The sequence below is a fragment of the Aulonocara sp. 'chitande type north' Nkhata Bay genome, linkage group LG15, assembly GCF_057382095.1.
Source record: "Aulonocara sp. 'chitande type north' Nkhata Bay isolate Kocher_YH1m ecotype deep benthic linkage group LG15, A_spYH_male_GT1.1, whole genome shotgun sequence".
Classification (NCBI taxonomy): Eukaryota; Metazoa; Chordata; class Actinopteri; order Cichliformes; family Cichlidae; genus Aulonocara; species Aulonocara sp. 'chitande type north' Nkhata Bay.
Window position 1 is genome coordinate 40,972,769 of NC_141358.1, and position 12,182 is coordinate 40,984,950.

Here is a 12,182-nt window from a genome sequence, read left to right on the forward strand (position 1 = left end):
CTATTAAATATCAATCAGATTTCAAAACATTTAAAACAGTCAGCAGGGTACTGCTGCCTGCTGTGATACATCCTCTAACACTGGCTTCCTCTCACAAAACATCCAAGCTGACTGCTTCTGGACATCTCAGCAATGAGATAATAACAACGGGAGACCGGATCTCTAGACAACACATTAATCCACAGCCCACAACTCTACATGTCTTCTCAATGAGGAAAAATACCTCATCAGTGAGGGGTCCAAAAGGCCCAGACAGGGTATCAGACAGGCCCCGGAACTGAGAGACGTGCGTGTTTTCTCTTCCAGACGTGACACGCTTTTTTTTTAAAAATGCTCCCAGACTGTAATCACTGGCAAGTAACACTGCTGCTATTTACATTAGCTCCCTCGCTGATAGCTAAAGTGTAGCGTAGCCATCACTGTTGATTGTTTATGAAGTCTTAATAATATAGCAGGCGTCGCTGTAATATCAGTCAACAAAGTGCTTGGTCCACGTGGTCAGTGGTTCATAACAAACCTCTCTGTTCTAGCCTACAAACTGCACTGGAAAGGCGGTAGCTGGTGGTCTGGAGATGTTTGGACTACAAATCGTCGATATAAGACTGCAACTACACTCAGCCCCGTGGGTTCCCCTTCTCTTAGTATCCCATGATTCCTTGGTGTCTGTGACCTCGCGGAGCACGGGAAGAAGAAGCCGAGCTCGGTCACGCTGTATGCAGGAGGTGGTGCTGCTGGCTGGTTAACTATTGCTCACTTGTACATCATGGCTGCTTCGAAGCCAGTCGAGCCGCAGTCTGGGACTGGACTACCCCGGTGGCAGCTGGCCCTGTTAGTGGGGGCTCCCATAGTACTCGGAGTCGGGGCGGTCTACCTATGGAACCGCAGCAGGACGAAGGAAAAGAAGGGGACCGGGGAGCGGAAAACACCTGAAGGCAGCGCCAGCCCCGTGCAGGGCCAGGACGGCGAATCTCGATCCGGCCGAGAGCAGGAGAGCATGGTGACGCTTCTGCCGCCCTCATTTCACTCTTACCACATTAGCATGATGGGTGTCCGTGCAGTGGGTACACTCTTCTGACTAACCGTGTCATTGCCATAAAAATACAGTCAAGGACATCGGACGTTACCGCCTCTAAGCAGCTGCTCTACCTCCGCAGTGCAAGGCCGGCAGCAGCCGGTCCACTGGAGCCAGATTAGCTTATGCTAATCGCTAGAGAGCTAGCACTCAAGCTAACAGTAGCTAGGTCAGCATGCCTGGCTGCAAATGTTTGCGTCAAAAGACTTGAAAAACGTCCGTATCTGACGCCAAAATTCCCGATGCTGAGCGGTAAAATAGACATCAACCACATGATAATAATAATTACCCGAAATGAGGTTTGAGTTTTGTAACTAATGTTTAGCTGGCTAAGGCTGCTTTCCCAGAAAGTGACGTTGGGCGGGGATGGTTCGAGTCTGTTTTAGGTAGAGACAGTGTAGCAGCCAAAGGTGACTGTCACCTCATTTACTCTCCACTGTCATGCATAATGTCCTCAGTGATGGGCTGTATTTGCTAAACAGTGTAATGAAGCCAGTGCGTTTTAAATAGATGTTAAACATTTTCGGTTTACTTTCTGTTACATGTACATCTTACTAAAGTTTTTACATGATCTTAAAACGGTGTGACACACATGGGTAGGACAATTCTAACTGAAATGGATGAAAGACCAACGTTTTATTAGGTAGATACAGAAGTTTCTGTTCTTAGTTCAGGAAAATCATCAGGACCTTAATAAAACACATGTTAAACTCTTTTGTTTTTGTAAAGTAGGATTTATTTACTTGTGCGAGAAATTCATTTTTGTTTATGAAATAGACGTAAATAACCAAAAAATGCACATATTTCTGTTAAGTATGCCTGTAAGCCATTCCTGGTTATGTGTATAATCAACCCTGATGTCTTTTTTGTGGTCATACTAAATATTAACTTTCGTACAAACTCTGTTTTTGCCTTACATACTTTGCTGCCACATATTTCCCAGTATAATATTAAGAAATTATGAGTGGCTCAAGACATGGCACAGGACCTACTGTGCCTTTCCAAAGGCCTCTAAAATGATCACACTAATTGCTCTCGACACAGTGTAAAAGTGTAGATAAGAGTTCTGTATTTATTCTAGCTAAAGGAAGCATCCAGGGTGAAATTACCAAGACTCTGCATGCTACTGAGGTTTTGGGTGAAATTAATTGCGTGTACTTAAAGTTTTTGGTTGTATGCTGGTGTTATGTAGAGTGGGGAAAAGCATTTGTGCATGCAGTGCATAATCAGGCATTCAGTGTGCCCTTGGTGTCAATAATTACTGCAGCAGCTCACCAATTTGTTCGGCAAACCTCAGACTGTCGGTCAGTTGTTGCGTAGTTGTCATACATTTTTTTTGTTTCCTTGGTCACGTTTCCAGTTTATTGGACAAATCAATAATTGTCCTTCTCTCTCTTTGTTTTTTCATTTAGAGTCCTTTGGATCGGGCCCAAGCATCTAAGAACAAAGGCAACAAGTACTTCAAAGCTGGAAAGTATGAAAACGCCATACAGTGCTACACAGAGGCCATTGCTCTGTGCCCCACAGAGCAGAAGTCGGATTTGTCAACGTTTTACCAGAACAGAGCTGCAGCCTACGAACAGCAGGTTGGCACAACATCCTGTAAACTATGCAGAAGTTGTTGTAGAGTTTAAAAATAATTAAAGGCACATTTTCAGAAGCATAATGTGTACACTGAGCTCCAGCTACCCCAGTTTAAGTGTTATTACTGTTCTCAGTTAGATATTGTCCCCAGAGATGTTCACTAGGTTAAGCTGGTTGGGTTGGACCTAAAATGGCTTTAGTTAAAAAGTCCTGCTGTTCTCACACCCTGATGGCATGCTAAATGAAACAAACTGTGGTTTCTGTCGGCTCCTGCAGAAGCAAACGGTTCGTGTTCTTTGGACAAGATTGTGTTTGAGTCTTAACTTTCCTCTTTTATATTTGAGGATTTACCGCACAAAGTATCTCATTTTGTCTCAGCGAGAGGTTAAAGTGATCTCTCATTGAGACACAGCAGGGATGTTTCAAATTAAAACTTAACTGAACCTTTGATTTCAGATGAAGTGGACAGAGGTGGTACAGGATTGCAGTAAGGCTGTTGAGCTGAATCCACGCTATGTGAAGGCTCTGTTCAGGAGGGCTAAAGCTCTGGAGAGACTAGAAAACAGGAAGGAGTGTCTAGAGGGTGAGATGTTTTTATAAAAATGTTTGTTCCAAGTTTAACTTTTGACGTGCAACTCTCATTGACAGTCTGCTGCGTTTTTCTCCTGTGATCTCCAGATGTCACAGCGGTGTGTATTCTCGAGGCCTTCCAGAACCAACAGAGCATGCTGCTAGCAGACAAGGTGCTAAAGCAGCTTGGGAAAGAGAAGGCCAAAGAGAAGTACAAGGTGTTTGTTCACTTTCAGATAGAGCTGGGCGATATGAGATTTTTTCATATCACGATATGTTTTTTTCATTTCAGGCGATAACGATATCTATCACGATATAAGCCAAATAACTATATTTGTAAGATTTAAATGTGCCGTTGCTCACAAGTAAAATGTGAAATAATCAGCAGCTTGTTTTTATTTAAATATTTATTTCCCATAATAAGTTCAACAGGGTAGATGTACTTAAGGAACATGAGACTTTTTCAGATAAATAAAGGCAAATATTGCAAACTACACAAAAGGCAGCCGCTAAAGCGTTTAAGTTTCAAAATAGAACAAACGAAACAGACTAAATTGTCAATTCCACTTAGAAACAAAATATTAATTCTACAAATAAATCTTAGTTTGTTTTACAGAAGAACAGACAAAATTGACTAACTTTTGTCAATATCAAATAAACTGAGAACTAAAAGGAAATTCTCAATCTCTCCTTGTTGTATAGCTGAGCTTTTCAAACAGTTTTAACAGTTACTTTAGTCTGACAAAAGCCGAATGATGAATTAGCGCTTCCAGTCAGAGACTGAGGCTACGTCCACGCGTACACGGGTATTTTTGAAAACGGAGATTTTCCGTTTTCGTTTTAAAAAATAATCCCGTCCACACATAAAGGCAGAAATGAAGGAAAACGCTGCTATGAACATGCCAAAGCAGCAGGTGGCGCTAGATTCCTAACCGTGCCGAAATGTTGGCCAATCAGAAGTCTAGAAGCCTCTGTGGGAAAAAGTAAACAAAGCTGGGGCATAGAAGCAGAACAGAGTCGTATGTGTGGAGGGACAGTAACTGTGTGTATATGTAAGCATTTAAACACTGCAGAGAGTAGAATTAACAGTATTGTAGAAATTCATTTCACCGAAACAATAACGTGGCGCACAGTGTGACGCATGCACCAGTTTATTGTATTTCCAGACTTGCTTTCGGCACAATTTACAGTGCACGCTACTCTGTTTTTTGTCAGACTTGAAATAGCCGAAATACCTTCACACTACGGAACTTCTATGGCTCTTCCGTTCGACAATCTCTCCGGCGTTGGAACCATCATCTGTTTTCTCTTCGGTCACGCTCGGTTGATTTTTCTAGTCGGCACACTCATTTCCTCCATTACGCGCTGGCTGCTTCCCAAACAAACACACGTGCGGCTTGGCACTTGTGCTGTATGTAACAAGTCACGCGACGTGACGCTGCGGCTGTGATTGGTTCGGCTCTGCGCTACTTAATTTGGATTGGCTGACCTTTTTTTTTTTTTTTTTTTTTTGAGGACAAGAGCGGCGAGGTCTATTGCGATAGCTTAATTTCTCTATCGAGTAAAAGTTATATCGCGATACATATCGTTATCGTTCTATCGCCCAGCTCTACTTTCAGACACTTTTAGTTTTCTTTGCCTTTATCTTCACATTGAACTTTTTTTTCCTTTTTCCCAAAAACATTTTGTTGCAGAACCGTGAGCCAATGATGCCTTCGCCTCAGTTCATCAAGTCGTACTTTAGCTCCTTCACTGATGACATAATCTCCCAGCCTCTGCAGAAGGGGGAGAAGAAAGACGAAGACAAGGATAAGGAGGGCGAGGCAGCAGAGGTCTCAGAGAGGTTGGCATATCTTCTTAATCCAAACTTTTTTCATAACCTACGGTTTCTGTTGTTACAGAACAATGTAAAGAATCTGTAGCACTGTGTTTATTTATGGCACCATTCTTGAGAAGAATAATTCAAATCTAACCTGCATGTTGTCGCACGTATTTAGACTAACGAAAGCAGGCAGGCTTAATTAGACTAAAGTTGTCATGGTATGCTAATTTAAAAACTGGTGGTGTGTGCTCATTAGGAGACATTTCTGTAGGTAATAGTTTTCCCTATATGCTTAGCTCTGGGTACCTGAAAGCAAAACAGTACATGGAGGAGGAAAATTATGACAAAATCATCAGCGAATGCACCAAGGAGATCGAGTCAGGAGGAAGATACACCGCTGAGGCGCTGCTGCTGCGCGCCACCTTCTACCTTCTGATTGGAAACTCTACTGCTGCTCAGCCCGACTTGGATCGGGTCATCAACATGCAGGACGCCAACGTGAAGGTACAGACGATTTATTATTGGGGTATTTTGGTTGTTTGTGTGGAAAGACTAAAAAGTCAAATAACGGTCTCGGGTAATTTTATTGTACTTCTTGCAGAATTTTGCCTGACAAGCTAGGTTTTAGCCAGAAGATGAATAGGCTTACCAAGTTGTGACTTTGGGAGCATGCCTGTTTTTTAGATCACATAATTTGTAAGCTCCAAAAACCATTTCTTTACAGGAGTCTTAAAAAGCCTTCTGTACTCTTATCTGAACTTTACAGCTGAGGGCCAATGCGCTGATCAAGCGTGGAAGCATGTACATGCAGCAGCAGCAGCCAATGCTCTCTACACAGGATTTCAACATGGCCGCAGAGATCGACACGAGGAACCCTGATGTGTATCATCACAGGGGGCAGGTACGAGTGAGGGTAAACTAGTAACCTGCTGTTGATTTGGTGTAATAACTGTTAACATCCAGTTATGCATGTATTCTCTCTCAGCTGAAGATCCTGCTCGACCAGGTGGATGAGGCAGTGGTAGACTTTGATCAGTGCATCCTGCTCAGGCCTGACTCTGCTCTGGCGCAGGCACAGAAGTGCTTTGCCCTTGTAAGTAACCAGATAAAGGCAAAGTTAAAAGCAGTGCGGCTCTTCATATGTAACAATGCACAGGTTCAACCACTATCTGAAACTATTCAAAAATCACAGAAGGTAAGATTGTTGGAGAGATCAGTCCACATCAGCACTGATTCAGAACCGGCACACACCAGCAGGGTGTAGGCAGAACTCCACAGGTCACCCTGCAGTCCCAAAGTGATGGTGACAAAATAAAAGGGACAACAAGACAGTGCAGGGTTCCTTAAGCCTTTAGACGGTGTGTCTGAGTAATCTACATATATAATATTATAAAGCAGCGGCCCCCAACCACCGGTCCGTGGCCTGGTCGTTTGGTACCGGACCGTGAGAGTTGAGGCTCGGGTGTGAAAGTTATGGTTTTCAGGGCTTTTATCGTTAACCCGGTTTCCCTGGGTCTAATCTCGTGTTGTAGTTGTGCGTCTTATTTTGAAAGAAATATTTACATATTACCATAGCGACCAGAGTACATTAAGGGGCAGAGAGGAGGATGTTACTCAGTGTTGTTGGTGCGTTTTAGGAGGACGCTGCTAATAAAGTTACACAATTACACAGTGAAGTCACGTTTATTATTATTGTAGTATTATTATCGTATCATCTTATTTTGTTGTATTTATCCGCAACAGCTTAAAGGTCTGGCATTAAACCGTCCATGGCACAAAAGGTTGGGGAGCGCTGATATAAAGTCACAATAGAAGAGAGAATTTTAGGGTAACTTTTCCAAAATAGCAGGAATGGCTAACGGTATGAGGAGACCTGGAAGATATGCCAGAAGTCTTTGAAAGTTTGGATGCAAGTCATGTTTGAGATAAAGCCTGAAAAACCTGCTCTCTGGTCCTCAAGCATATCCCACTTTTCACTGATCACTTTCAGTTTCCTCTTAATGGTCTGAGCGTCCCAGTTCCTGCTGTCTGTAACTGCCTGATTTTGCCTTAAATGTTTAATTATTTCTATTCATTATATGATCATATGGTGATTTTTGTCTGTGCCATTTATCATTTTCATTTGACTCTTCTGTCCTTCAGTACAGACAAGCATATACTGGAAGTAATATTTCACAAATACAGACAGCCATGGATGGCTTTGAAGATGTTATCCGGAGGTTTCCGAAATGTGCAGAGGGCTACGCTCTCTACGCTCAGGTATGCTCGGCTGGAGATGGATATAAACAAAATGTGACACATGAAATAGAAATACCGTGTGTTTCTGTTCTGTTTTAATACTTGTTTGCAGTCTTCTCTTTCTCTGTGATAGCTTATTGTAACAAAACTGCTTATCTTGATTTGGCCAACTCCTCATGATATGTATTCAAAATAGCCATAAATCCTTAACATTTCCCACATTTGCTTGGAAATGTGGTTAATATGTGCACTGATTTATTTTTAGTAATTTTGTGAAAGCATTATAATCCTGTTGGGATGGGAAAGTGTCGCTTTCATGCCTGGTGGGCACGTTTTTACCAGTCCTCCTGTGTACTTCTCAGGCTTTGACTGATCAGCAGCAATTTGGAAAAGCCGATGAAATGTACGACAAGTGTATTGAACTGGAACCAGACAATGCTACAACATATGTCCACAAGGGGTAAGGGTTTCTCCCCTGTTATGTGGCTATATTGATCCATATAATGTCTCTGATTTGTTTGTGTAAATGTGACATGTTGTTTGCTCTGTCTGCAGTTTGTTGCAGCTTCAGTGGAAACAGGATCTCGACTTGGGTCTCGACCTCATCAGTAAGGCAATTGAGATCGACAACAAATGTGATTTTGCCTATGAAACCATGGGAACCATTGAAGTTCAAAGGTGAGTCACACAGTATGTGAGTGTTTGTTCCCAGGGATGATTTCTCTGCTGCTTTGTAATGTTTTCACTTGTACAAAGATAAAAATGGTAGCATGCTGGTATTTCTGTCAGGATGTTTTTAGGAGTCCCATAGTGTGCATTTTTCTTCTTTATAAAACACTAAATGAGAGAAAGCAGTCAGCTGCTGCGCTTTGTGCTTTTGTGTTGCCCCTAAAGGAATATATTTGTACCATTTTGAACAGACTGGTTGAAGTGTTACAAACATCATGTTTGCGGTTTAAGGATCTGATTCTTACTTCAGGTGTGACAGGTTCCTGGGTCTGGATGAGCCCTTGTTAATGTTAGGAAAAGGAGGAATAGGAAATATTGTAATCGTGTAACCAGTCTGTCTCAATCTAGACTTGCCCGTGGTGGGAGGCTGTGGGCTGGGGTGGGCATCTTAGTATTCCCTCAACTTGCTCCCTGTAAATTGGGGCTTTTCACGATTGACAAGAGGTTTTTTTTGTTTTTTTTCCCCCTGCACCTTTGGGTCAGGGAACGGGTGCTGACTGTCCTCTGCACTCGCCTAAACAACAGTTCAGCGTATCGGGAGCGCCTCAATGCTGAAGCTGCTGTACTGAGCTGTGGTCACAAGGTGTTTGGCGCCTGTAGTGGGCTGTCTGGCCCGTTGCTAGGAGCCATTCGATCTGTATACAGCCGTTGCAAGAGCTTGGTATGCTTAGCCGACAATAAGTCGAACTCATTCTTGGTGGGTGTTACTCTACCACGACTGCACTTTGTCACTGATTCTGTTCATGATCTTATGGACAGAATTTCTAGGTGTAGCCAAGTGAAGGAAGGCTTCTGCTTGGGCGGTCTCAGAATCTCATCTCTGCTTTTCTTAGATGATGTGGTTCTGTTGGCTTTAGCAGGTGGTGGCCTCCACCTCGCACTGCAGCAGTTCACAGCCAAGTGTGAAGCTGCAGCTCCACACTCGGCTTAGTTATCTTACATTATGGGACTCTTTTGGGAGTAAGATGATGCCTCCAAGAACTTAAAACTCTGATGACTGCTATGGAAACACAGTCCCTGGGAAAAAATTCCTGTGGTGGTAAAAATGATCAAATCTACACATTTTTCAAGTGCTTGGTATAACTGGAGTGTTTTCTTTTTACAGGGGCAATCTTGACAAGGCGATCGAGATGTTCAACAAAGCAATTAACCTAGCGAAGTCAGAGATGGAGATGGCCCACTTGTACTCGTTATGTGACGCCGCCTACGCCCAGACAGAAGTGGCGAGGAAGTACGGGCTGAAACCTCCGACTCTGTAACCGTTTTGCCAATGGATCGCCAATCTCAGTCTTCATTGTTGAATCTAACTGTGTTAAAAGTGCAACTGTCTGACTTCACTTTGATTTGTTAAAAAATAAATACTGGATGATATGGGGGGGAATTTGAAAAAAAAGGACGAACCCTGAATATATACTGTTTACGTCACACTGAAGGGGATTATTTTCATGGAAACCAGATTTGTACTCAAAGTCAAACCGAGGCTATGAGCCTGGTCTCTGGTAGACTCAGTGGTTTATCAGGATGTGGGGTGGCTGGGGTGGGGGGTGGATTTTAACCAACACCGCCCTTTATGCTGACACTTAATTCCACAATGGCGTCATTGTCAAACCTTTGCTTTTTATGGCTCAGAATGAAAATAAAGGTTGTCATTTATGGAGGGAAAGTGTAGATGAGTGAGACGTATACGTGTCAGAAGATGTAGAGAGAATTGAAATGTTCAGTCTGTTGAACCCACAAGGGTTTGGAGACACTTTTAAATCGACAGACAATACTGTGAGAGCTTTATAGTTCCAATGGACTGTTCACTTGTTACTTGATGCTGATCTAAAGTGTTTGTGTCCACCTACTCCCATATTGTAACATACAGTATCAGTTCTGAATGCAAGATTAAAATTATAGTCAAATGTACAATGTCTGTATTGAAATGCTGGAGTTGATCCCAGGATACAAGCCTACAGAGTTTAGGCAAAGTTTTTTTTCGTTCGTTTTAAATGGTGGGATTGCCTGTTTGCTTTTTTATATACTTCGTGCAGCATGTTCACTTTATAAATTAATGTAAATGCAATGCTCGTGCTGTCTTGAACACTAGGAAAACCCTTTTTGAGGCTTTTGTTTTTTTGCAGAACACTGATTAGACAAACTTAGCCAACTTTGTTTTTCGTTTTTTTTTCTTCTTTTTTTAAAAGAAGTTGCCTCTTGTGTCAGAAGGGTATTTAGTGGTTTTTCCCCAGCTCATGTAAATTGGGAAACCTGATTCTTTTTATAGTTTCTGTGATTTTTTTTTTCTTCTTCATGCTACATTTCCTTTTACTTTTGACTGAATACTTAACACGGTGGTTTAATTCTAATTTGCTTTTTTCATCTCTCCTTTTCAAACAACCCGAGCCTTATTGTCTCCAGCCTATGCAGCTCTGAGAATCTCTTGGTACGGTGTGTGGTTTGGTTCTCAAGTAGCATCTGTGCACCACTGATGATTGTACGTCTGGAGCATTTTAAAAAAAAATGCAACAAAAAGCTCCCGTTCTCTGTGACATTCATTAGTCTCACCCCCAGTACACTATCACTGCATGTGTGGTGATGCCAAGGAACCAAATCATGCATTTTGAGCTGCAGCTGGTGAGACGGACTCCAACTAAAACCATATTTACTTAACCTTCAGAACATGGATGTGAACTAGATTTTGGCTGTTTGATATCACTGACATTCTGCATCTACCATACGTGTGGTGACCAAAGTGAAAGAATGAGTCCTAATAAAGTTATAATTCTTGGAATGAGTTTTACATCTGATCATTTCTGTTCACCCGGATTGTGCAGCACATTGTTTTTAAACCCCTGTAGTTAGAAACTAAATTTCGTTCTGATTATCTGAAACTTTGATAGAATTTTACAGTTTTTCTGATTTTCTTGCTAAGTAGCACACGTAAGTATTAAAGATATGTCTATTGAACAGACTATAGAGTCATTTCATAGTATTTCCTAAAAGGCCTCACAGCTGACCTTCCCAGATTTGTTTAATAGGAATTGTGCAAACTTTCCTGTGAGGGATTTTATGAAGACAGAGCTGTTTTTAGATCTTTTTCTGAGGGGCCATTTTAAAATTGCTAATCTATTAAAACACTTAAGCGTGACCTTTCAGATGCTTTAGGGTAAAGCTCTGGCACCATAAATATGAATGTGGACTCTTGGGACTGCTGCTCCATGACGAAGTTGAAACCCCTAAAATATTTGGATGTCTGACCACTGACAGCAGCTCCTGGATATCAGGACATCCTACTGATATTACATTGGATTGATAAAAAACATCACTGTGATATTTCCCCAGACAAGAAATACAATTTAACATTTCATTAAGAGCAACTTTCTGTTATTATTCGAGTCAAAATGTGTGATGGTGTTTGCTCTCTGTGCAGAAATGTTTTAGGAACAGCTGTTTGGGAGGTAAGGATATAACAGTGAAGTAGTTTAATACTGACTTATGTTACAAACTCTGTATTAAATTTTCTATATTTCTTTATTGTGTAAAGCTGTGACAGCAACTTTGACAGTTTGCCAAGGATCTGGCTCCAGGTGTTGCAGATGCTGGCAAAAAAATATATATATCTGTGAATGCATTGCTACTAAAATGAAAAGATGGGCAGCAGAATAAATAATATTTAACTATTAGTTCATTAGAAAAAAGAAATATTCATGTCGTCTGGTCTATATGTATTTGGGCATGACACAATTTTTGTAATTTTGTCTTGAAAATAGGTTTTATTTGCTTTGTTATTTGTTATAGAATAACAAGAGAACAGGCCTCACTTTTCCATGAAACAGAACCTAAGTCGACTGTACAATTACTGCTAATCCTCTGGCAATGGCTTTAATTTACAAACATTTCAAACAAGTCTTGATTGTTCAATTTAAAATCAGCTGTTGTGGTGCACACAAGGAAAACTATTTAAAAAACATGTTTACATTTATAACAATACTTACAACTATAATGTATATGCAAAGACTACCACACAAAATCTAAAAAACAAACTTAAGTTTCCATTTATGATTATCTGAAGTTAGGAAAATTTACATTCAAATAAAAATAACTGTCATTCACACGATCAGAGCCAAATGTATAACCTATTTGCATCGATTGCATATGTTTATGTTTTAAGTGAGATATAAAGAA

General features: G+C 41.3%; 1 protein-coding gene across 1 annotated transcript; it reads left to right on the forward strand.

Moving 5' to 3' along the window:
* Nucleotides 1-658: 658 nt before the first annotated feature.
* On the forward strand, nt 659-10,791 carry tomm70 (translocase of outer mitochondrial membrane 70). Its single transcript, XM_086263457.1, has 12 exons — nt 659-997; nt 2,485-2,658; nt 3,113-3,239; nt 3,335-3,444; nt 4,921-5,069; nt 5,345-5,552; nt 5,815-5,949; nt 6,034-6,141; nt 7,191-7,307; nt 7,649-7,746; nt 7,842-7,964; nt 9,121-10,791. Exons 1-12 carry the CDS (start codon nt 764-766, stop codon nt 9,272-9,274), a joined length of 1,737 nt encoding a protein of 578 aa, XP_086119583.1. The 5' UTR covers nt 659-763; the 3' UTR covers nt 9,275-10,791.
* The last annotated feature ends 1,391 nt before the right edge of the window (nt 10,792-12,182 follow it).

Coding starts and splice junctions, on each gene's coding strand:
- tomm70 (XM_086263457.1), top strand. CDS start 764: ATGGCTGCTTCGAAGCCAGTCGAGCCGCAGTCTGGGACTGGACTACCC. Junction 3,445..4,920: donor AGGCCAAAGAGAAGTACAAG/GTGTTTGTTCAC, acceptor ATTTTGTTGCAG/AACCGTGAGCCAATGATGCC. Junction 7,965..9,120: donor GGAACCATTGAAGTTCAAAG/GTGAGTCACACA, acceptor TTCTTTTTACAG/GGGCAATCTTGACAAGGCGA.